General features: G+C 49.6%; 1 protein-coding gene across 1 annotated transcript in view; it reads right to left on the bottom strand.

Moving 5' to 3' along the window:
• Window positions 1-8096: 8096 nt before the first annotated feature.
• The window catches only part of KCNN3 (potassium calcium-activated channel subfamily N member 3), a 70756-nt gene continuing 54626 nt past the window's right edge, over window positions 8097-24226 (bottom strand). Inside the window, exons 5-8 of the mRNA XM_034792091.1 lie at window positions 23389-23499; window positions 16949-17076; window positions 16597-16666; window positions 8097-13722 (exon numbers count right to left, since the gene is read on the bottom strand). Of these exons, the coding sequence (XP_034647982.1) occupies window positions 13426-13722; window positions 16597-16666; window positions 16949-17076; window positions 23389-23499 (606 nt within the window). The 3' untranslated portion in view covers window positions 8097-13425. The remainder of the gene's footprint in view (window positions 13723-16596; window positions 16667-16948; window positions 17077-23388; window positions 23500-24226) is intronic.

Genomic DNA, 24226 nt, shown 5'->3' with positions numbered 1-24226 from the left:
AAAGGAGACCTTAGCACAAGAACAGCATCTCCGCCATAGCGAGACGGGTTAATACTTTATATCCTGCCCCTGTGGACTGATTAATAAACAACTGCCTTTGCTCACATACACTCTCTGCCGGTGGTGCAGTGTTCAGGGCACTAGCCTCGGGCTTTCAAGACTGTGAGGTGCTCAGGTACTCCAGTAATGGGGCCATATCTAGCCAGAGGAATGGCTCGTAGGAGAGGCGAGCGCTTGGAGTTTTGAAAAGGAAAGTTGTTACAGTGCGTGCGGTTTGATGAGCTTGCGTTTAACTTTCCTGAAGCGTTGTGTTGTTACACGTAAGGTCTCCGCTTGCCATCCTATCCTGCCATTCCAAGAGATGTAACAACAAAGGGATGTTTTATAAGGAGGGTTTTTATAATTAATATAGAATTAGAAGTGGGACAAGAATTGTCGAAATGACCGATCAGTGTGACTAGGAGAGAGAGAGAATGAAAATAAGGGGAAGGGGGGCACTTTCCTTTTGCAAGGTGTCTTCAGATGGGCTTTGATTTTGCAAAACCCAAACCCAGGAGCAGTTTGGAGCCACCCCATCAAAGCCTGAGGGGGTTCATCTGACCCAACAGTTTCAAGTTGCTGGTACTGTGAGGCAGCCAATGTTACAGTGACCTACCTCCATATGGGAGACCAGGGAGCCCTTCTCAGGGGGCGATCCTGGCACCGCAGTTAGGCAGAAACCACTGGTTGAGACACACTCCGCTCCCTGCAGCCTGGAATAAAAGGCCTGTGTGATAGGTTGATTGGGGCCAGCTTGGTGCGGAGCCTCCTGTCTTTGCAGAGCAGTTCTTTGGTGCAGTGAGAAGCAAGCCGTCTGCTTCCAAGGTGCAAGATGGGAATACGCCGACTGAATCAGATTCTGAGCCGGAGAATATCTTTAGCATGAACAAAGCTTTTGTTCTTTCCCACGGGCCTCATCATTTTCTTGTGCTTTGTGGGGGGCCTCTTAGAACAGCGCTGTTAAGAAAAGTACAGATCTTTGCAAAAATCCAACTGGAGGAAAATATTTATCAACCTCATCTGCATTTCTCAATGGCTGGGATGATGTGAAACCTTGCATTGGTGTTACATTGAGGCTTGGTTTTTATTTGCTTGGGAGGGTTTGTTTTGAATGAATCCATCCACAACATTCTCTTGTATTTTGCTCGCATATGGTATTACTTTTATTCTTAACACTGGCCTAATGTACTTTTATATAGCGTGTTGCATTTTATACACCACCCTGGTGTAGTGTCTTTGGCTACATGCAGTGTTACTTCATGGTTTTGATTCTCTGTTGTGCAAAGTGGGAGTAAAACAGATACATCTGGAAGGTGGTGGCCAACCGCACTTTGCACCGGTGCAAATGACAGCTCAGGTTCCAGACAACAGAGCGTCAAGCCCTAAGTTTTTTATTTTGATTCTTTTTGAACTAGCGTCTCAGGAGGATGGTGACGTGTTTGCAGTTTGTGCAATGGAGCTGCCGTGCCGGCAGGGTCACAACTGATATAATTGTCTTAGCCTAGTGGCTGCTACCAGCAGGAAGTTCAGAAATACCCATTTAGTTAGAAAAAAATGTAATTTACCGGCACATTTCACAGCATATCCTGCTGAGAAATGCTGCTTTCTTCATGAGTGCCTGGCCACTAGGCTAAACTGGATACAGCTTGTCTTTATTCTGGTAACTGTGCTGGGAGATGACACACCCTTACTAGCAGCCTGCCATCTTCTCGCTGTACATGCAGAACTTCCATGAGTGTTACTGAGAATAACACACACATCCTGGGGAAAAGAGTAAATCCGTTTAAACGGAATCAGGACTTGACTGGAGAAATGTTACATCGGGGTGGTTAATGCACAACCCCTGGATTGTATACAACCAACAAAACTTTCCACTTTAACCTGTACATGTATGGAATTTCTATCCATAGAGATTCAGTGGCACAGTTTGACTCATTTAAGATTGTAGTTATAGTTGACTCTATGCTTTCTTTCACTCCCACACCACCACGACCTATTCCGTCCTTCCTATCTATTTTGTGCCCTGGTAATACCGGGTCCCTTTGAGTATCATTGTTCCACCACGTTTCTGTGATGCCGGTTGTATCAATACCCTCATTTAATACCAGGCACTCAAGTTCACCCATCTTGGTATTTAGACTTCTAGCATTTATATACAGTCAATTATAATGTTTGTCCATAGTTAGTTGTCTGCCTTCATGTGATGTAATTGAATGGGGCTCTTTTTTTGTTTACTGGTTCTCTTCAATTCCTACCTGTACTTTATCAACTTCTGTCCTCTCCTCCTTACTAGGATGTATCCCCTTTAAGAAATCCTCTTGTACAGGATGGCTCTGTCCGAAGAGTGTGCTCCTCTGCACCGGTCAGTTTTCCCCAGCCCTTAGTTTAAAAACTCCTCTACCATCTTTTTAATTTTACATGCCAGCAGCCTGGTCCCAAACTGAAACAACAATGGAGTCCTTGTTTCCAGCTTCAGAAAGCCAGTGGGTGAATCGTTGCAGAGAGAACGAAGATCTAGGTTTCAGGCATTATCCTCTTTCCCCTTGGAGAGTCCTCGATCCAGAACTGTTCATAAATACAGATTTCCTGCTGAAAAGAAAGATTAAGCACATTTTGCCTAATCTCTGTGTGTAATTTCTAGTGGTATTGGAAAATGCATCAGGATTAACACACCAGGGCACCGCCTCCTTAATCCCCTGTAATACTGGAAACAAAGTTACATGGTTTTAATCTTCTAAGTAAGTGCTGCAGAGCTTGTTGAAGGTATTTTCACATTTGACAGGTATTAACTCTGGAGTTCTCACAAACCCCAGGGGCATAGTTTTGAAATGATAAGCGTGTCAGTGGAGGACTTCGCATGTCCCAGGCTTCCTCAAAGCATTGACGTCTGGGTTACTGCACGAGAGATTCCCATCATGACTGCGTGTTTCTGGGTGGATTGGAGAATTTGTGTATGTGGGTATGAGAATTTGGTCACCTGGCCGCTGCTTTGCCCCGAGTGACTAGGGCTGCTGCGGATTCATTTGATCACTGCTCCTGAGTAAGTGGAAAGATTCCCATTGACGTCAGTAGGTTTTGGACAAGGCCTTTAAGCCATTTGCTGGACTTTGGCTCTGGTATCCTGTGCCAGGTAGGGAGGGCTCTGTGTCCTTCTCCTCGTTATCAGTTCGTTCTCTTTGCAGAGTCCCTTTGGTGCCGTCTGGACTCTATCTGGTTTCACAGCCTTTCACCCCAGTTTCTTTGTGTGTAAGGAAGGGCTCTGGCTACTTGCTTAACAGTGCAAAACACACCAAGCCTGATCCTCTTCTCCCTGGCACTGGTGTGCTCCTTGAGTGTCCTGTATGTACTTGAATGTACACTTGGAGTGTGGAAGACCCATCTGCTCTGAGCTACACAGTTACGTTTTCAGGAGCAAAGTACCTTGCCAGGGCGCCAGAGGAACAGCGTTTCACATTCACAAGTTACCACGGCCGATCCCTTCGTCCCTTAAACAAGGGTGTAATGGTTGAGTCCCAAAACAGATTCCTGAGGGAGCATTGGAAGGTAGCAGCCCCTTCAAAATGATAAAATTTTTGTGGGGGGATGTGACCCTGCTTTCATTCCTAAGAGGAGAGACAGTATGAAGTACCACCGCAGTGGTAGGAGGGCTCTGAGTGAAAGCATCAAGCACCTGTGGTTTTGTCATTAAAAAGCTTGGAACTGGAGCTCTCCGTGCTCTCGGCCTGTGGAAGGCAGGGAGAAGAACCCTTTCTAGTTCAGATTCTGGGGCAGCCTGGTGCTGCTTCTTCTGCCTCTTTGGTCTGTGTTTGCTATCTCCTGGCTTTAGTCAGACTAGGGCCAGGCGCGTGGAGGGAAGTCTGCAGTGAAGTGTACAAATGGACTCTGCTGGCTTAAACTGGGGAAGCTGCTGCTTCCTCTCCAGGAGACTTGCTCGGGAAGTTGGGGACGTGTCTCTGGTGTGAACTGCATTGCTCACTGATGGGAGATTAATGGCCACTGCCGCCTGTGCTCTGCAAATGGGTTAATCGCTGTGACTCAAGAGGAGGGTTGGATAGCTGGTTAATGCCACTTGCATTTTGGAGACAGAACTGCCACAGGCAAAGTGCCATATTCGTTGCCGCTCTACCGGCGGGAAGCACTAGAGTGAGGAAGACAAGGAGGATGGGCTTGCAGTTAAGGCATCGGGACTCACGGGATCTAGGCTCAAGTCCCAGTTCTGCCACAAACTCTATGTGCGAATCACTGAAACGGTCTATGCCTCAGCTCAGGAGCAGTGCAAAATGGTCTCTCTGGCAGGGTACCCATTAATGTCTCAGAGGTACCCAGGTCCACTGTGGTAATAGGACTGTCAGCACCGAGTCAGGTAGTATGGGAGCTGTCACTCTCCTGGGAAGGTCTAGACCGCATTTTGGAGGCCACTTAATAAATATTCTGCAGGAAATAATAAACCAATCTAATGAAATGTCTCCCAATGATTCCCTTCCAAAAGACCCACCTTCAGAATGCCCCAGCAGGGCAGCCCGGAGAAGTGAAGCCTGCTTCTCTCACACGTCCTATTGCTCTCCCACCACTGGGTGGAGGCTGTGGTGATGAATTCAAAGCCACCAGGCCTAGCATTGGCTGTTTCAAAACACAAGAGAAAAAACCTCCAACTTGTTCATAAAAAGTTATTTAAAAGGAGAGAGAGAATCATAACACTCGACACTGCTGGGCAGTTTGGCCTGGTTAATAAAAGGCCTTTTTCTGAGCAAATATATTGAAAATCAGAAGGAAAGAACAGAGCTCCAAAGACCAATAGGACAGAGGGTTCTGAAGTCTTTATATATGTACGTATAGATGGTATATTTGTGGGTGGGTGTGTATATATATATGTGTGTGTGTACATAGATATGTAGGTATCTACCTACTTACACACCCGCATAGTAAATATTTATAGATACTGACCTCTTCAGATTTAAGTCCAAGGCACTTTTTACAGTGAACAGGTTAAAGCCATTAGTTTAAAACATGCCTGTTTCTGGGTACAAATCAGTTTTATGGCAATGCTGTCAGATGCATCTCCGCCCCTCCCCCCCAAATTTAGGGAGCCCCGGGCTGACAGGGACCACGCATATGGTTAGCAGAAGAACTAGGAAATGTGAGCACTTGATCAAATCCTGCCCATGGATACATACAAATAACAACCAGAAGTGATTCATAGTTCAGGGTTAGTGACTCAGAGCCCACTACGTTCACTGGTACTAGCTGACCTCGGTCATGGCAGTTCCCCGGTGGAATCCTGGACCGGTAGATAGCCAAGAAAGGAGATATTTTCAGTAACAAGCCAGTGGAAACCCTGCCCTGCTCTGTGTCTCACAGTAACTGTGCTGTTGGCAGGGATCCGGAGAGTCTGAAATGAAGGGAAAGCCCTCGAGATGACTTTGAACAGAAACAGTGAGAAAGCAGCACGCTTGTTGGGTAATATCCATTCAGGCAGGAAGGTAAAAGTGTGAGCATCTTTGTTACACGCTGTGGGCCACAGGAAGCGTCAGGAAAACAGCCCCAAGTCTGACAGAGGGAGGGGAACTAATCCTATAGAGGACTATTTCCCCAAACCCTGAAAAGCCCTTCTCTGTAATTCAGTTCTGGTGGTGTGGAGGGGTGCACAGCTGAGTAAGGGGCTGTGGCTGGGAGGAGAGCAGATTTTTGTGGCATCCGCCCCCTTCAGGGATGTTTGTGGCAGTTAAGGATGGTATCATCAATGTCTCCCTGTGGAGCCAGGATCCATGATGGCGAACCGACCCGGAGGCAGTAGCGCAGGAGCGGAATCGTGCTACCAGAGGAGACAGTGAAAATGGGGTGGGTCAACAGGAAGCCAGAGTGGAATTGTGCAGAGGACTCATCCTCCGAGGCTGCCCGGAGCAACCCCACAGGTCTCGGGACCGCTGCTTGTTCCATGGTCTGGCAAATCTACCCCCATCTCTTTTGCTCTCTCATGGGTTCCCTGCAGGGATCGTCTCCTTTGCAAGAAATAACGTCAGTGATTCTTATGAGACCCAGGGGCAGGACTGAGCGGTTGGACTTCTCCTCTCGTGCATTCCCCTGGACTAATAGCTTGCAGACTGGAAACCGAGGACCAGGAAGTGAAGGATGTTTGTTGCCTGGGATAGGCTGGCGGCTGAGCCAGGGCAAAGAGCCTCCGCTCTGGGCAGCACTGGCTACTCAGCGGAAAAGGGTGTTCGGATCTCCAGAGAGATGAAGACTTGCTGGGAAGCATGGGGGGCAAGGGGGCAGTTCTCCGAATGGCATCTAGTCACTGCAAGGGTGCTGCTCTGGAGCGCTGCAGACGGGAGCCCACAAGCAGTGGGGACGGCAGGGCAGGAAGGCACTGAACAGAAATACAGAACCAAGAGGTGTAGGGCCGGGCTCTTTGGCTGATCTGCTGCTCCGTGCTGCATTGCTGATGGACTCGTTCGCCAGCCCAGGAGGGTCACTCTGTTGTAAGACAGAGCTTCTGGCCCCTTCCCGAGTCTGACTAGGCCTATGTGCCGTGCAGATCCTTGGCTGTAGTTCCAGACCCTTGGGGCCATTTGGAGCAAGTGTAGGTTGGAGCAGCCCTAATTCAGTACAGGGAGGCTGGCCAGGCCCCAGCCACCGGGCAGTGCCTCACGCCAGCTTTGCACACCCGCCCCATGCGCAGATCAAGCCCAGCCCAGTCCCAAAGCAGCCATTAGACTAGAGATTGGAAGAGATGGTTTGTTTGCTTGTTCTGAATACTTGCAAGCCACAAGCATCAAAAACTCAGTGAGTCCCCGGAAACGCGTAATGTCTCTGTTCTGCGGGAAGGAATATCCCCTTGTACCACCAGCAAATCAGCCTCTCTCAGAATTTAGGACTCTTTATACCAATGAAGAAATGTGTCAACTCTACCCTGTGGCAGTGTCGTTCTGGGGTATCCTAGGAAGCCTGGTATCACACTGGCTGTCATCTGACCCCAGAGGGCCCTGGCACGGCTCATCCGTTTCTGGCTAAGAATGTTGGGCAGTTCCTCAGGGAGCTGGTGGTGACCAGGCGGGGCAGTGCACTGTCGGGTCTGTTTCACTTAAAACAATTTCCCCTGAAAGCAGAGCTTATCTGCAGCAGCAAACCTCATGGAGGCAGGGCAGTACTACACCATCACACAGGAAGTCATGTGATGACCGAGGGCAGGGGAGAGACAGAGGGAGGACTCTGTTCACCTCCCCACCCCAAGGAAGTCCTGAACACACATGGTCCTGGGGGCCTCAGGGACAACAGCGGCTGAAAACTAAATTTCTTTGCTGATCTACAGGCCAGGAGTGACTCAGGGAGCTTCCGTGTGCTCCCCCCACCTGCCCTGCAGACACGCTCTACTTTAGGAGGACATTCGGACCCTCATCCTCTTCTGGGCACAAGCTGTTCCCAGGTCAGAGCAGTCCATCTGCATCCTGGGCTGCTGTCCTGCCCGTGGGCACCGAGCTGAGGCTGTCAAGCCTTGTTCTCCCGACGGAGCAGCACAGACTGCACGGAAACCCAGCTCGGGAGAAGAGCATTTCCACTGCTCACTCCACCAGCTCCCACGGCCCACTCGGAAAACTTGAGTTTGCAGAGCTTGGGTTTTGGATTCATGCCATTCGTGGCCTAGGCACCGGGCTCCTGCGTTCGTCTGGAGAACGAGGGAGAGAAACTGTCTGGCAGGGCATGGTAGGACTTGGACGGGAAATGCCTTTTTAAAGAACGAGAGCCACTTTAGCTGGTGGAAACTGGCATAGCTTCTTTGAGGTCAGGAAAGCTACACTGGTTTGCACCAGCTGAGGACCTGCCTTGAATCTTTTTCTTCTCCGTGTATAGCGCCTATGCAATACATATTCGCAGTCACAAACTCACAGGGTTAGGAGCCTGTGGAGTCTCTGCAAATGGATTGCAAAGGCTCTAATCTACTGACCATTTGCCTTAGTCCCTGTGTCAAGCTAAAATCTGCAGTGACTTGTACTCAGAAACAGACATTTGGACAGACATCTCTGCCTGCTAACAAACTAGTTTGATACAAAAACTTAATGGAAAGTTACAATACCCTTTATAATATAGCAATAGATTTCATAGTTAAAATAAACTATTATGCTTTTCTCCTATTATTAAAAAAAAAGCAAGCAGTACAGAGGCAAGATGCAAACCCATATTGATGCTCATCATCGAAGTTTGAATATAAACACTTCAGTTTTGAGAGTTGCAAAGAGGATGTTCGATCGGTTCTGGCATTCTGCTGCTTTGTGGTTTTTCCCTCGTGGACAGTGCAGAATAGAGGTTCTTGGAGCAAAACGGAGGCTGTGCCAGGAAATGAGATGAGCTGAAGATGGGTGGGTCCTGTCTGAGATTCAGAATGAGCCAGAGAATGGTTATTTTTTCCCTTCCATCTACCATAAAATGTGGGCATTGGCTGGTTCAGTCTGATTTGCGTGTGGTTTGTCACTGCTTTTTGTCTGTAGAATGTCAGCATCTCTTTGGGATGATAACGATGCGTTGTTTTACTCTTGTGCTTTTCCTCCCTCAGCCTCAGTTCTTCCCTTCCTTTGTTCTGGTTCAGTTTGAGGGGGTGTCATCTCCTGGCCCATTACTGCAGGTTCCAGAATGCCTTTCTCAGGTATGTAAACAGAGGTTCCCCCTGCCACTGGGAGATGGAGACTGGTTGTTAAAGACTTGCCCATGGGCGACTCATAGGGAAATTCCAGGTCAGGTTAGGTGTTTCCAGTATAGGAGAGATGCCAGGGATAGTTTATACAAGGAGTCCTGTTGAAGCAGTTTAGTAAATCTAGGAAAACTCACCTGAGTTACTCAGGGCAAGCCTAGGACATTGTGGGAACTGACACTATACTGTAGAACCCCAGAGCTACGAACACCTCGGGCATGGAGGTTGCTCGTAACCCTGAACAAAATGTTCTGGTTCTTCTTTCAGAAGTTTACAACTGAACATTGACTTAATACAGCTTTGAAACTTCACGATGCAGAAGAAAAATGCCGCTTTCCCTTTCGGTTTTTAGGAGTTTACCTTGAACGCAGCACGCTGCCGTATTTGCTTTTTTTGGCTCTGCTGCTGCCTGATTGCAGACTTCCGGTTCCAAAGGAGCTGTGTGGCTGACTGGGGAGTTTGTAACTCTGGTGTTGGAAACTCTGAGGTTCTACTGTATTACTACGGATGTGCCTGTCTCATTAATATAATCAGTGGCTGGCTTATCCTTCTACTAGCAAAGGCTGTCTGACAGCAATGGCTCTGTAGAATCGTTTAAATGCCATTGCAAACATCATTGCTTTCACTTCCTCACTAACTTGACCAATGCCCGGACAATGGTAGCAGGCAAAAAGGAGTAAAAACGGGTATCAGAGGTAGAGTCAAACATGCTTGCCACTGATGATTAGATTAACCAGACTGCTGTCTAAGGTGCTGAATATGAGGGACTGCAAAATTGGTGGGGTAGAGGAACAGTAGTGCCTGGTACTGCAGTGGTGACAACTGGAGTACTGGACCAGTCAACTGAATCACGGAACATTGCTTGGGGCAGCACCAGAGATACCAGCTGGCAGTGCAGTTGAGTATCTGTCTCTCTTTATAAACCAGCAAGAAACTTCTGTCAAGATAATAATCAATCCTAATGAAATTACCCTGCACTAGACAGTTATGCCTGTAGAAAAATTCTCATACCCTACGTGTGATATTGAAGCTTTCACTGCTTATGCTTCATTCCTCACAAAAGCTTTGAATCTGTTAGTGATTTGGCATTTTCCAGTCTCATGGCATTCAGTAGGATTTACCAACATTGATTATTAGGCACAAGTTTCCTGTTGGTGATACTGATCCTTTGCAACCAATACTCCCTTTAGTGATCTAAAACTTGAGGATCTCTTTTTCTGTCTCTTGCTAGTACTTATATCACAGATTCAGTGTCAGCTGCTGTTGTTTCGTCCTATGTGAACCACCAGAGATGAAGACAAGTGTATTTTATAACGCTAGTTAGCATTTATAGAGCCTCTCTCGTCCCTAGACCTGAAATCACGTTATAAAGATGGATAAGCATTGTCCTCACCATCTTACGGAGGGGAAATGGAGGCAGAGAGATGGGAAGTGACTTGCCCAAGGTCACACAGCGAGTCTGTGTCAGAGCCAGGACTAGCACTCAGGGCTCCTGACTCCCAGGCGAGTGACCTAACCACTGGCCTACACAGTATTTGAAAGGGGGAGCAGATGGCTACCGTGGCTAGAGTATCTCCTCCTGGCCAGAGTGGAGGGATACTGGCAGTGATCTTAGCGTAGCCGTCTCTCCACTCCGAATGCTGCCCATGCAGTCAGGGCTGGGAAGGGGGGGAGCAAGGCTCAAACGATGGCAGTGGAAATGGAAGCACTCCTGAAGTAGGAGAAAGGCCTGATGGCTACGACGGTGAGGGTGACAGGCCAAGCAATGGTTTGGCTATAAACCAAAAACCTCTCCTGCCATGGAAAGGGGTGTGCGAGCCCTGGCTTCTCAAGATGGTGACAGATGTGCTGAGTGAGGAGTACCATGGCTATTGGCGCAGGAAACCCTCTGAGGGTATGTCTACACTACAAAATTAGGTCGATTTTATACAGTCGATTGCGTATGTCCACACTAAGCGCATTAGTGGGGTGGGGCTGATGGAAAGGTGTCCACGGTGCCCTTGTTCCTGCTGGCATGGGGCTGTGCAACATCCTGCCTTGCCTCTGCAGTACTTCTTCGGAGGGTGTATAATTTCCCTCCTGACCTCGGTCAATTGTGTTTATGGAGGCTCATTTTGCTCCTGCGTTACCGACGGGGTTACTCAGACCTCTGTGGTACTAGGGCATGATTAGCAGAACTCCCTTGGTATTTCTGCCACAATATGCAGCAGAGCAATACCGTTGTGCCACCAGCGTTAGAGCGGGTGGGAAGAAGGCATATTCTTCTCTCCAACTAGGGATGGTTTCAGTGTAGGGTTTGACCTACCAGCAGAAACAAGGAGAGTTTTGTATGTAAACCCCTCTGCTGCTGATAGATCCCTGCCTAGGTCCCTATGGAATCCAGTGTTCTTTATAGAAGTGAGAGAGTTACAGAGGAGAAGTTTCCAGGCTAAGTATGCCTGGAGTAACAGAGTGACTTTCAGTACAATTAGCAGACACCACTGGGTGATGTGTAATTAACAGCACAGAGTAATTACATGGTTACTTCATCCGTTTAAAAATATATAAATATCCTCTGCTGAGTTTTCATTGAGAGCAGCCAACCCCATCCCGGAGTTCTAAGAAAGAAAGCCAGCGCCTTGCGGCTGCCCCCAGGACTCTGAACAAAGACCAGACAAGGCATTAAAACAACAAAGGCAGGAGCTGGGGCTGAACAAAGAGTTTTTAAAGAAGTGAAAATGTCAGAGGGAGAAGGGAACATTTTAGTTCCCAGAGGAAGCTGGGAGGTGACAACCAGCAAAGATTAGCCATCTCTCTCTCATGGACTGTCCTCTCCCACAGCCAGTGGCGGTGGTGGTAACTCGCGCGTCCATCCCCACTCCTGACAATTGCCGTTGAAGGCAGCTCCCCCAGCAGATGGCCATAAAGGGCAGCATCCCAGGCTGTGGATATCTGTCTAGCTCAGGGGTTCTCAAATTGGGAATCGGGACCCCTCAGGGGGTCGCGAACTGTCAGCCGCCACCCCAAAACCGCTTTGCCTTCAGCATTTATAATGGTGTTAAATTTCTAAAAAAGTGTTGTTAATGTATAAAGGGGGTGGCACTCCGAGGCTTGCTATGTGAAAGGGGTCACCAGTACAAAAGTTTGAGAACCACTGGTCTAGCTGCCTGCGAAGCCGCACATTGCATCATTTACCCCGGGGTGGTTCTGCTGCTATCTACCAAGACCCAACAGAATCACTGCAATGAATTCGTCTTTTGTTTTAAACTGATGAAGTGTCCTAATCAACATTCTTTTCTGTTTCTCCCGGTTACTACCTCCCATTAAAGCAACCTCATGGTTAGGTCAAGCACTGTTTGAGCTAGTAGAATGTCATTGTTGTCAGACAAGCTGAAGGCAGGGGGGAGAATTTTTAAATTCATGTCACACATTAAGACCCTCTCTCTAATTGGCCCTGGGTGTTTCACCGTTCAGTTCTGAAGCCTCTTCAAAGAGTACCTGGACTGGAGAGGTACTGGATTATTTGCTGAGACTATAAATGGTGGCCCCTGGTGTGTGGATGATGCAGGTAATTCAAGATCCACCACAAAACTTTTTCTACTCCTCAGGGGGTTTTCAGGAGGAATGCAGGGTGCCCCCTTGAAAGCCCTGCAGTGCAGTGACCCTTGCTCCAGTCAAACAGGACTGGCTGCAGCTCCAGGAGGAACCATCTGGTTCCATTTCACAAAGCCCTCTCTGACCATTGGCTGAATGCATTGCTTCTGCAACCCTCGCTGCCCTGCTGACTCAGGGTGCTTGGAACTCGGGTGCCTCGCATGGCTTCACTGGAGTGGCAGTGCATTTTTAACAATCCACGCTGGATTGACTTGCAGTGTGTTTCATCTCCCTGTAACCGCCCTGTAATGCGATAAACACCCCCGCAAAGCCGGCATGCCCCAGATGCCGTGCCCAGCACCTGAATGCTGCACTCCAGCACGTGGCTTCAGGCAGAATATGGACTCACTCCTCTAAAGAGGCTCAGAATAAAGCAAATGAAGAACCCTCCCCTAGCTGGAAATGTGTGTATGTGGCAGTGTTTTGGCAGGGGGTGGGGTGGCAAATGGGCCTCTGAGCTCAGAGCCTGTGCAAGAAGGCGAGATATTGGCAGTTCCCCGGTAGGGCTGTGGGAGGTGCAGGAGGCAAAGGGATAGCAGTCTTGGCAAACTAATTGTCCTCCTCCCCCACTCTTCCTTGGCAAGACACTTAACGAACAGGGCTGGGAGGAATGGGAACGAAGGAAGGCCCTGGAGATAAGCAGCCCCTTTGCCCATGGCTCACAGCCCGCGCTGTGGAGTACTCTCCCTCTGTTGCAGCTCCATTGCTTCAGTGCTTCGGACTTTTTTTTTTTTTTTTCCTATTTGAAGACCTGAGATTGAGTGTGGATTTCTGTCCTCCACCAAACACTGCAGCAAGGGCCTTGCCAGAGGCTTCCCCTCACATCCGCTTCCTTCTCATCGCATGTAGAGGCACCGAAACAGAGACTGGATTTCTGGTTCCAAGGCGTTGTTGAACTCCGAGGGCTCTGAGCTAACCTCGGCGTTAGTTCGGTCATGCTTTCAGCATTGGCTTGGCCTGGGTGTTTCTGTGGCAGCCAGAGGGCCGGAAGAAAGTTGACTTGACTCTGAAGACCCACAAGTAGCTCTTCTTGTCTGTCTCCGTGGGGCTTGGGGGGCTCAGTCTGCAGTTTAGCAGCTGCTTGAACTGGTGTAAGGGGTTGGGAAGGAGGCGGAGCTGACCCCAATCGGACTGTCGGACAGGGGCGTCTGGGGGGTTCCCCCCGCCATACTGATGCCACGAGCATCAATGACAGCGGCGAGGAGCTGCTGCTGCTGGTGGCGCAGGGTTTCGGCGATGAGCAGGGGAAGAGAGTTGAAGCTCGTGGTGAGCTGCTCCAGTTTGGACTCTAGGCTGCCAATCTGCTTCTCCAAGTCCTCACTCCGGTCATTGAGCTCTGTGATCAGGTCATACATGACGTTCTGCATCTGGAGGACAAAGAAGACATCACAGGGATTAGTGCAGAGGACACTCACAACCAGAACACGTGGGAGGTAAAAGCCCTGTTTACAGCTGAGCTGGCACAGCTGGCAAAGGCCTGCAAGAATGGAGCAGCAGGCGGCAGGATGTTGCACATGAAAGACCTGCCCTGTCTCTCTTGGAGCTCAGAAATATTTGGGGGAGAATCTCTTTTTGGTTGCATTTCTGATGGGCTGGGGAGAGCAGCAAGCTGGCTAACCCTGGAGTGAAGCCTCAGAGGCCGAGAGTTCTGTACTGGGACTAAGAAGAAAACATTTCACCCTGTGAAAGCTAAAGGGCAAACGCTGGATGTTGACTCTCTGTCCCGCCGAGCTGTTGGCTGTAGAAACCTTGAAAATACATCTTGTTGGCAAATCCTGGGAAGATTAAGGACAGAACAGTCTCCCAGCTGAGCAACTCCTAACCAGCTAATGGCCAAAAATTAAGAAATTAAAACTGGCTGCTGTCTTTTGGGAACGCTTGGAATCATCGGAGTCAGAGCATGTAGGACTAGATCTAAATAACAATGCTGCTTCGCAGTCAGGTAGCACCTTCCATGGAAAGATCTCAAAGCGCTTCACAAAAGTAAGTGTTGTCTAAGGCGCCTAGAGGGGAACGGATTTGTTCAGGGTCACACGGTGAGGCAGTAGCAAAGTTGGGCTTGCCCCTACTCTAACCACTAGGCAAGGCAGCCTCTCTGGAATCTGGCGTATGGAAATACCAGCTCTGTTGGAAATTACAGAGTCTTCCATCACATTTGGTCTTTTTTGCTCTTGTTGTGGTCTGACATGGGTGCGCACACATGCAACCTCAGTGAATTGATTTCTGCACACCTCCACCTTGTGATTCTGATGCTGTTCATAAAATAGAGATGGGAACAGACAAATACAGGTGGCTAAAAGAAGAGAAGAAAGAATAGACTAGAGGGAAAATTACAGCAGGGAGGTGAAAGTTTGATTAGAGGGAGTTCGGGCACAGTTGCACCTAGCTAAACCAATACTTGTCACAAATAGAGCAGTGTGTGAACAGTGAAGCCTTTTCACATGGATACTGGGAAGAGGGAAATCTCTGTTCAGAGACTGAACTTCCAGTGCAACAGAGCAAATTGCAACAAAAGTGCTGAGTCAATAAGTGAAGATGTTTCCTGTGTAGCGAGGCACAAGCGTATTTTCCAAATCAAGAGAGAAGTCTTTAAAATGAATCAATGACCCGTTAAAAGAAAAGCCTGTTACAGGATTTTGCTCTAACGAGTTTCTTCCTTTAACAGGTTTTTACCAGAGAGATGCTATGCTCTTCTCATTCGTTGCCTGGTGACTGAATGCCGGGGGAAGCCTGGACAGAGACGAAAGATGTGAGACTTCTGGCTGGTCAACAGCATCCCAATAAGAAAGACATTGATCAGCAGAACATCAGAGTTCACCTCTCGGCTGCGAGGTGCACACACTGGCAGCAGCTGGAATTGTCTAATTTAACTCTTTTCTGGCAGGCTTGATTGTGTCAGATACGTGGATTTATTTACTGGCGGTGCGAGCAGCCTGTGCAGCTTCGCCTCCGGCTACTGCTCCGCAGTTGTTCTGTGTTACGATCCATCTGCACGCTGCGGAGATGATTAAACCTGATCCCCAGCGTCAGCTGTGTCTATCACCCCACAGGTATTTGCATGTGTTCTGCCTCCACCTCTAGCCCTTCATCTTCTGCACTGAGAGCCCTGGAGGCCATGAAGACGTCACCTGTGTTTGTACAACACCGAGTACAACAGGGCCCTCATCCTGACTGGGGTCTTTGGGCACCCCCATAATACAATAGCAACGAACAGAAGAGGGACCTGCTTTCTGGGTTGGGCCGGATCTTCCCCTGGTTTTAGGCTACACTGCTGTGTGGGTAGTTCCTGAGTTGCTTGTGGGTAATTTGGGACACTGATATTTGCATCATAAGGATAATCCCCATTGGGGACCTACTGTCTTAGCCCATCTCCGCCGTAGAGACAAGCCATCGCATTGACAGCAACCCAACTTCTATTTGTCAGGGAGAGGAAGCACCAAGCTGCTCCCTAAATTAAATCTTCTTCCCAGCAGGACACCGCACGTGAACACTGAGCTCTTAGTCTGGCTCTCCAACTAGGTTTCCTGCTGCTACGAAATCTAACCCGGGACCGAGATGAGAGTAACCAGAAATAATGTCCTCCCCACATCTGAACCTGCCAAGGGAGCAGCTGGGCGTGCCAGGCCTGGGAGCTTTTAGCTCTTGCAGTTCTTTGAAGACATGCATATTGCAACGCTGCTGCGGCTCCATTGATATTCGGTCTCTGGGATAAGCCCCTGTCTGCCCGGGTGAGAATTGACCAGAATTTTGTCTTCAAATGAAGAGCGTCTTTGGCTAATGTTTTACGCTGTCATTTTCAACAGGGCCTGAGCTAGTCCAGCTGCTGCTGACTTTCAGTGGGAATTGGGCACCTCTCTGCCTAAAGCCCCTTTGAGAAGCCTGACCTTAAACGATTGATCCCAGATCCTGCTTTGCTGTGTGTGGGTTGCAAAGGGAACTGGCACACCCCATCTGTGCCAGCTGCTCCCGTTCCAGAGATGAGACAATACTATTGTACCTATCCAACTCCAGCCTCTGTTAGAATCTACACTGCCCCAATCTCCGAGTGCAGTAACAGCTACAAACGGGGGCCCTATCCCTTGCTGCAGGGTAAGAGTAATACCCCAACTGTCATTTCCAGATGCCTAATGTTTGACCTTTTGTCTATTGCGTTCAGCCAGCTCTGACTGATTGATTATACAGTAAATGTAGATGAAAGGCTTGCAGCCCTGTGGGCCTCGGAGAGAACTTCAGAAACTTGCCTTGGAAAGGTCAACCAGCGTGTTGGCCTGGTCACTCAGCTTCCTCTGCTCCATCTTCACACTGCGCAGCCTGTGGAAGAAGAAAACGCTGATACAGCCATGTCCTTTTTCCGTGTGCTGGTCCCTCCATCAGCATTAACTGCTCTGGAAATCCAGCTGGGATTAGCCCCACACAACAAATGGGTCACAAGAGACAAGCATATTTAGAATGGCATCTGGCAAGGAAATGGAAAATTGCTCAGATTTTCTTCTCTATGAATGGAGCTGGAACATCGAGGTCTGGACCATGTTGGTCATTCTCCCTCCCACCCCACTGTTCTTCTGGTCACCATTTGGAGTGGATTCCACTTACTGGTGAATGGCTTGAAGGAACTTTCTCTGATGCTTCCTGACTTTGGCATGATCAATCTTCTTTAGCAGCTTTGTGTGTTTGTAGATAAACCACGTTTCCCGAAGGACGTTGGCTGCAGCATTCTTGATCTGCAAGACAAAAGTGGAGAGCCAGTTGCAGGTTAGTTTCTCCACCTGGCTCAGAGAGCATATGGGATGCAGTATCTTGTACGTTAGGCCTGGGGCAATGGTTTGGATTGGTCTGTACTGGTCCTACAAGCTGCTGAGCACCCTCCCCTCCATGAAAGTCAGTCAGAACTGAGGGCACTCAGCACCTTACAGCGCTGCTTGGCACTTGGCAGGATCGAGCCCTTGCTCACCAGAGTGATGGGTAAGAAAGAGGGTTGGTGGCGAATGAGCAGATCTGATGAGTGGGCTCCTCCTTACGCTGACAAGGTGCTTTGCTGGACACTTTGCAGGCGAGGCAGGAGTGGATTCGGGACCACGCAGCAGTGTTCTTGTTTGGGTTCCCACACACTCCCTAGCCTGCCCCTCGGTTTTTACCTTGCACCTAAATATGCAACGGTCTACCCTGTGCTGGGCAGGACCATGTTCTTCATGGAACCAGTTCCAGGCCATCCCCACATGCCACTGAGAATCCCTGGCAGCTACGTTCCCTCTAAGCTGGGTGGGCACACAGCAGGCTATCAAGAGGCACGCAGGTGCGAGAGGCGCCTCTCTCCCGGACCCGGAGCTGCTGCAGCCGGTGAGAGGCCTGGACCTGGGCTGCAGTGAGAGAGAGCTGGGGGAAGTCCTCTCTCCCTGCCGCAGCCCCAGGGCAGCCTGCACCCCAAACCCCTCATCCCTGGCCCCACCCTAGAGCCCGCATCCCCAGCCAGAGCCCTCCACCACCCCACCCATGTGCCCCAGCCCTGAGCCCCGCCACACTGTGAACCCCTTGGCCCCACCCCCACCACACGTCACCTCCATTTTGGTGCACATAACAAAATTAATTCTGCACATGGATGTAAAAAATTAGAGGGAACCTTGCCTGGCGGATATTTACCCCTGTCCCCGAGAGGGCATGGATTCTGTATCGGCCGCCGGTGTGAACATGCCTCACGTGCAGAGAGGAATCCACCCCCCGTGCCAGCTGCTCCTTCCCCACGGTAGCCAAACCATTGTGACAGCTGTTTCACACACAGGTAGGTTTGGTTACACTGGAAATGGGGACAGCACCACTGCAGTTTCCTGTACTTATCCCCAATGATTAAAGCCAGAGCTTTTCCCCTTTGCAGTGCCCTCTCCATGCAATAAAGCCACATATTCCTGCTGATGGCATGGAAACGGCTGATATCACTCAGTGCACCACCGATTTGAGACAGACCAACAGGATCCAGACGGCTAGGGACAAAGTCTTCATTTAAACACAGACATCTTGAGTAATTCGTGAAAAGAGCAGGGGGAAGCGTTCCTTGGTTGCAGGAAAGAAACTGATTTGTAATTAGCTGTTACCTTTGGGGTTTTGCATGTTTTGCTCTGTGTCGGGAGTTTAAGCACAGATAACCACTGCTCAGACATTTCCAAAAGCACTGCAGATTGCTACGGTTCTGGGGCAGGAGAACAAAGAGAGGTTGTGAGTACCAGGGGAATTTTTATACACAACCTTGTGTGAGTAACCAACAGCCTGGGAGACTCGGGTCCTCTGTCTACAGCACTGGCAGTGCAAGTGAAAGCTTCCTCCAGTCTCTTATGCTAGTGCGTCGCCACTGCTTGGAGGGACTGGCCGTGGGGCAGCAGTCTTCATGGCTCACTCCGTCTTTGGCCTCGCTGCTGAGACTGCCAACCAGCCAATCGTTTGCTTTTGTTATGGCCACTTGTCCACTAGGGACTTGATTGAGTCCCCCCCAGCAGCCGTCAGATGTTAGTGACTCTCGGGCACGTGCTTCCCAGGTTTACTTGTCTCCGGTAGCAGGTCACACCTGAACACAGGCCTGTTCTATCATTGCCGGTGCTGGCGAGAGAATGAACCAGGGCTCTCCTCTTTCTACCACCCCCAAGTACTGCACTTTCCATACATGGGTTTATAATTCAATTTCACATTAGGCTGGTGGTTGTGCCCAGAGTAATCAAATCCAGGTATTTCTTAAATCAGGACTCCACGTGCTCTCATCGTGGCTAGGCCGGGCTGTCAGGTGTGGGAAAACAGGATCCTCCGCCTGCAAACACACATGTACAAACCACAGTGCCACACGGACATCACTGAATTTACTAACCCCCTGCTGGTGGCTCGGGCCGAGAGAGTCTGTGCATGAACCTGGCTTGAAGAGTCTGCTGTTAAACGGCCGCTTTGGTGCTTGCTTTGAAATGAATTGGCCACACTCCACCTGGCCCAAAGCCAGCAGATCAATAGCCACAGGAGGAGGAGGAACAGGTTTTAACCACTGTTTGCTTTTTGTATCGCTTATGTCACCGTAAACGCCACTGTGGCTGTGGTCTCCCTGCACGGCCGGCACTCTGCATTTCCTGCACAACACCCTGTTGGCAGCTTGCTCTTCGCAAGACATTCCTCCCTTGCCAGACACTCGAGCTCAGAATGGGCACCCTGCAGAAACAAATGTCTCTTCGCAGCGACACTGGGGCTGGGAGGGATGGAAAGGAGGAAAGTGCAGATATCCTGAGGAAGGAGGGAGGCACCAGAATCTCCCCAAGATCCCAGGATATTCTGTGGGGTATGACAATTTTATCCCTAAACTTTTCAGGGGGTTCTTAGTTTTCCACCAGATTTTCCATTTGGATTTTATCTGTAGCTGCCTTTGATTTCTGTAGGTCCTAGAGCATATTTAACAAATAAAACATACATGGGGAATGGGGCAGAGGGCAAGTAACACGGGGCGCTGCTCTAGTGAGGAGAATGGAGAGACCAGAAAAGGAGGGTGCATGGACAATTAGGCTTCCTCCGTTTTCCTTCCAAACCATCATTTCAGGGGTTTTGTTGCTTTATAACAGATTCCCGGTTTTATCACCAAAAGGGACCAATCCACTGCATGGTCCTTGGAAAAATACGTCCCACATCAACCTGCCGGCTTATTTTTTCACCATGTTTTAAAATCCCTTAAAAATGAGCACAGAGGAAGCTAGTTTTGCTCTTCTGACTGCCCCAAGTCCCTGGCTATGAAGATGATCATTTCAGTTCTCTGCTGCTTATGGGAGGTATCTGGTTTTCCTCCTAGATTTCTCCCTCTCTTCAGCAAGTGGGCACTGCATTGCACTCAAGATTTGTGTAACGTTCTTCATCTCTGACAGTTTCAATTCAATTCCCTGCTCGTGGTCTCTATCTCCTCTACTGCTACATCTCCACAGGATCCGGACACATTTGAAAATTGAGTTTCCAAGCCGTGACGCTGAGCCAGTCCTAAGTCATGTACCCACCTTTGCTCCACTGCCATCTCACTCGTACAAAACATTGCTGGCGCCACTCACATTTGAAATGACATTAGGTACAGTCACCACAGGGTATAAAGTGATTATACACTGCCAGATTTCTAGTGCAGTTCCATGGCTAGGCTGCAAAGACTGGGTCCTCACTGATTTCTTCCCCTCTGAGCAACTCTCTCATTCATGCTGGTGAAATCCAGGTTTAGGGTTTTGTCTGTACTCACAGCGCTGTACTGGTGCGGCTGCTCCTCCGTAGAGCTTAGTGGAGACACTACCTACCTCCGCCTCCCCGAGAGGCAGCAGCTGTGTGCACCAGGGGCGAGGCGGTGTAGACTTTCCATAGTTACACCAGCACAAGTTTGTTGTGTAACTCGGCTAAAGTCAGGAGAGTTGCACTAGTGCCACACTGGTGTAAGTGGAAAGATTAGCTCAGCATGCTTTGCAAGGATCATCCCCTCTGACTCATGAAAAGTCAATGGGCCAAATTCAACCCTCGTGTAAGCAATTCCCTTCGCTTCAGTTGAGTTGCACCTATTTATACAAGTGTGAACCTGACTCCTCACGGCGAGAGGTGTAACTGCGCTGACTCCATCCTCTCCTCGTGGAGCGGCTCCCTGGCTAGACTCCCTTACAGCTGTCAGAACCTACTACTACCTGCTGCGCTCCAGGCTGGCTTGGTCTATGCATCATTCTAGCTCAACACAAGGGCTCCTCTGGCTTTCGGAAGGAACTCCCCCGGGCAGAGGTGCGAGTGCGGTCTGCGAGCGCTAGGCCACCATTAACAAGGTCACCTGACCTCCTGGTTTGCCTCTGGAAGGTCCCATGAGGGGAGGGGAGCGTCACCGAAATCCCTGCACTGCCCTGAGTGGGAAAAGCTGCTGGCTCTGCGGCTTTCCCTCCAGCCCTTGTTGGGAGCAGCGACTGGAAATCAGAGACATGGGGCCAAATTCTAGGCTGGTGTAAATGGATGAAATTCCACTGACGTCAACAGAGCTGCACCCATTTATACCAACCGAGAAGTTAGTCCAAAATGTGGTAAGCCCCGGATTCGATGTTCTGCTGAATCCCTCTGCTGGCCAACCCGCCCAGTATGGCTCTAAAGAACACAATATCTAGTTCACGTAGAACTAATTCTTCAGGAGACTTTTCCACTGCTCCCACAGCAAAGGCAGAATAAGTCCTATCAAAGCATTTGAAACGTACAGTAAACAAACAAAACTACCTTTTATAATGAATGGATCACGCTCTCTGTTTGTATTATGGATTCCTTTGTTCAGTACTTGGCTCTGTGGCCCTCTCAGCCCTGGAGGGCTCAGTTGCTGTAGGTATCCCTTCTGCCTTACAGTCTGAGCTTTTCTGATCATGAGATCTTGGGAGCAGGGCCAGTGTCTTCCTGTGTGTCTGTAGAGTGCCTAGTACACAGTGGGGACCATCCCAGCATAAAGAACGACTAGTCATTGGATGGGCAGCTGTCGGAAATGCTGCCCTGCTGCTGAAGTGCAGAGAACCTCTGAGTGATCATTCGGCCCTGCCCAGCTGGGATCAAAGCATGTAAATAAGCACCGTGCCTCCAGTCGGCATAGGCCTGCTCTGGAGAGATGAAGAGGAGGATCCCCTTCTGAGAGGGGAAAGGACAGGGTTGTGGCACTTCCTCTGCTCGGGTGCACAGCTGGGCTTTCCAGATTTTCCTAAGTCCCTTGTAAACGGCAGACTTTGGGAGCAGAAGACAGAGAGAGAGCTGGTGTTACTTGCTCATTTCAGACTTGACAGCTCCTCTTCCAAGCCTGCACAGCATTCAGACCATGTACGGCTTATACAGTTTATTTTCTATTATGCTCCAGCTGTTGCCATGCCACTGTAGCGTGAAGTAGGCTGTATTTTTTGTATCGACAGCAGAGGAATATGTCCCTGAACTTTCCTTTTGACCTCTGTATATTCTCCTTTAAAAAAAAAAAAAGCCGTCCGCCAACACAATTTATAGTCAAATCAAAAAGAACAGGAGTACTTTGTGGCACCTTAGAGACTAACAAATGTATGTGAGCATACGCTTTCGTGGGCTACAGCCCACTTCTTCGGATGCAAAGCAAAGCAGCTCAACTCTCATGAATAATTCCCCAGTGAAACGGGGCTGCGGGGCCAACTGGGCATGCATTGCTACGACTCCACAATAAAAATCACTCCACGCTTAATTCGGGCTGCAGCGGATTAAAGCCGAGCTCAGTTTCTAATGAAGCCCCCAATGGGCGGCAGGCTGACAGAGACCTGTTGAGCACAGCAGGGCTTTGACACTGGTGGCGGTGGTGTTTCAGGATCCTTCTTGGGAAAAATATTTGTGATCTTCATGCAGACAGAAGTGTTGGGAAAACTTGTCACAAAAGCTGTACCTTAAAGAAACAGCTCCTGACCTGTTACTGTGCTCCATTGCTCTGTGAGGGACACATCTCTGCCTGCTCTACAGGAGTGTTTTCCCCTTTGAGTGCTGTCTTTGCAGGCCGACCTGCACCAGGGCACCAGCTCAGTGATCTTTTGAGCTCTGCCCCAGAGAGGAGACTTTGGTTTTTCATTTTAATTAGCCACTTCCATAAGGAAATGAGGAAAATTACCTGGAGTGGGGAATTACCTGGGTAAGGGGGGAAATGATTTGGAGAGGAAAACGTTCCTGCAGAAACGTGGGGAAACAGAAACACTGCAGCATTCAATGATATTTTTCTGTCAGGGCTCAAGAAAAGCTTATAGTGCAAATGGCCAGCGGCCCCCTTCAGCCAGCATTGTTGATGCTTGAGGAGTTTCTGGGTACAGGCAAGTTTTCTCCTCCCGGATCAATGTCTGGTCTCATTGTGATGTCACACTCTAGTTTACAAGATGAGAAGGGTCTGGCCAGACTCTCAGCAGGCCTAGAGCAGCATAGTTCCATTGAGATCAAAGTGGATTTACACCAGCTGGCTTAAGGTTTCCTGTGGTTACATTTGGGGATTTTTACCCCAACCAGCCGTGACAGACACCCCACTGCCTGGAGCACCTTACCCGCTTCGTCAGCTGAGTGTCCATCATGAAGTTGTGCACGTGCTTCTCGGCTTTGGTGAGTTCCAGTTTCCTGGCCACCACGGCCACCACCAGGGCAGTGCAGCCAGCCCCCTGCCATGGGAAAAGCAAGGGCAGGAGAGAAGAAGGCAAAGAGTTAATCATGGAGCAGCGAGCGGCCCCCTCCTACTTCCAAAATGCCACTTGCCTTCCCGCAGAGGGACGCTTGGGATGAAACTGTGCAGTGATGGTGCTTTGTATGACCGCAGCCCCATCCCAGCCATTTACATACATTAATTACACTTCACCCCCCACCCCCTTGTGCAGCAGGTCATCTATTTAATTACTCCATGGGGTCAGTTGCCCACAGTGCTGGACATGTGTCCTTGAGCGGCTGTTTGTGTAATTACTGGACCATGCTGCTGGTTGGCAGGGGGTCATCAGGAAACCGTCGCCCTCTCCTGACCCTCCCAAGACACTTAGAAGCTGCACTCAATACTCCAGCTCAGCTGGTGCAGTTGGCATAGTGCCCCTGAGCTAAGGAGCTGGCCCCACTGTTTTTAGGAGGCGAGCATCAGGATTAGGGGGCATTTCTGGCTCCTGGAGGAAGTCTGTTTTATGGGTTAGAGTGGGAGTGGGAGAGGGGGGAGTCAGGACTTCTGGGTTCTATTCCCAGCTCTGGAAAGGAGCATGGGCTAGTCATCAGCCCCCGGGGACCTGGGCGTCAGGACTCCTGGGTTCTGTTCCCAGCTCTGGATGGGAGTGTAGGCTCACAACTAAGCCAGGGGGACTAGGAGCCAGGACTGGGCTCCATTCACTGCTGTGGGAGGATTGATAATGC

Source organism: Trachemys scripta, chromosome 16, assembly GCF_013100865.1.
Source record: "Trachemys scripta elegans isolate TJP31775 chromosome 16, CAS_Tse_1.0, whole genome shotgun sequence".
Lineage (NCBI taxonomy): Eukaryota > Metazoa > Chordata > Testudines > Emydidae > Trachemys > Trachemys scripta.
This window is presented reverse-complemented; position numbering and strand designations above follow the sequence as displayed.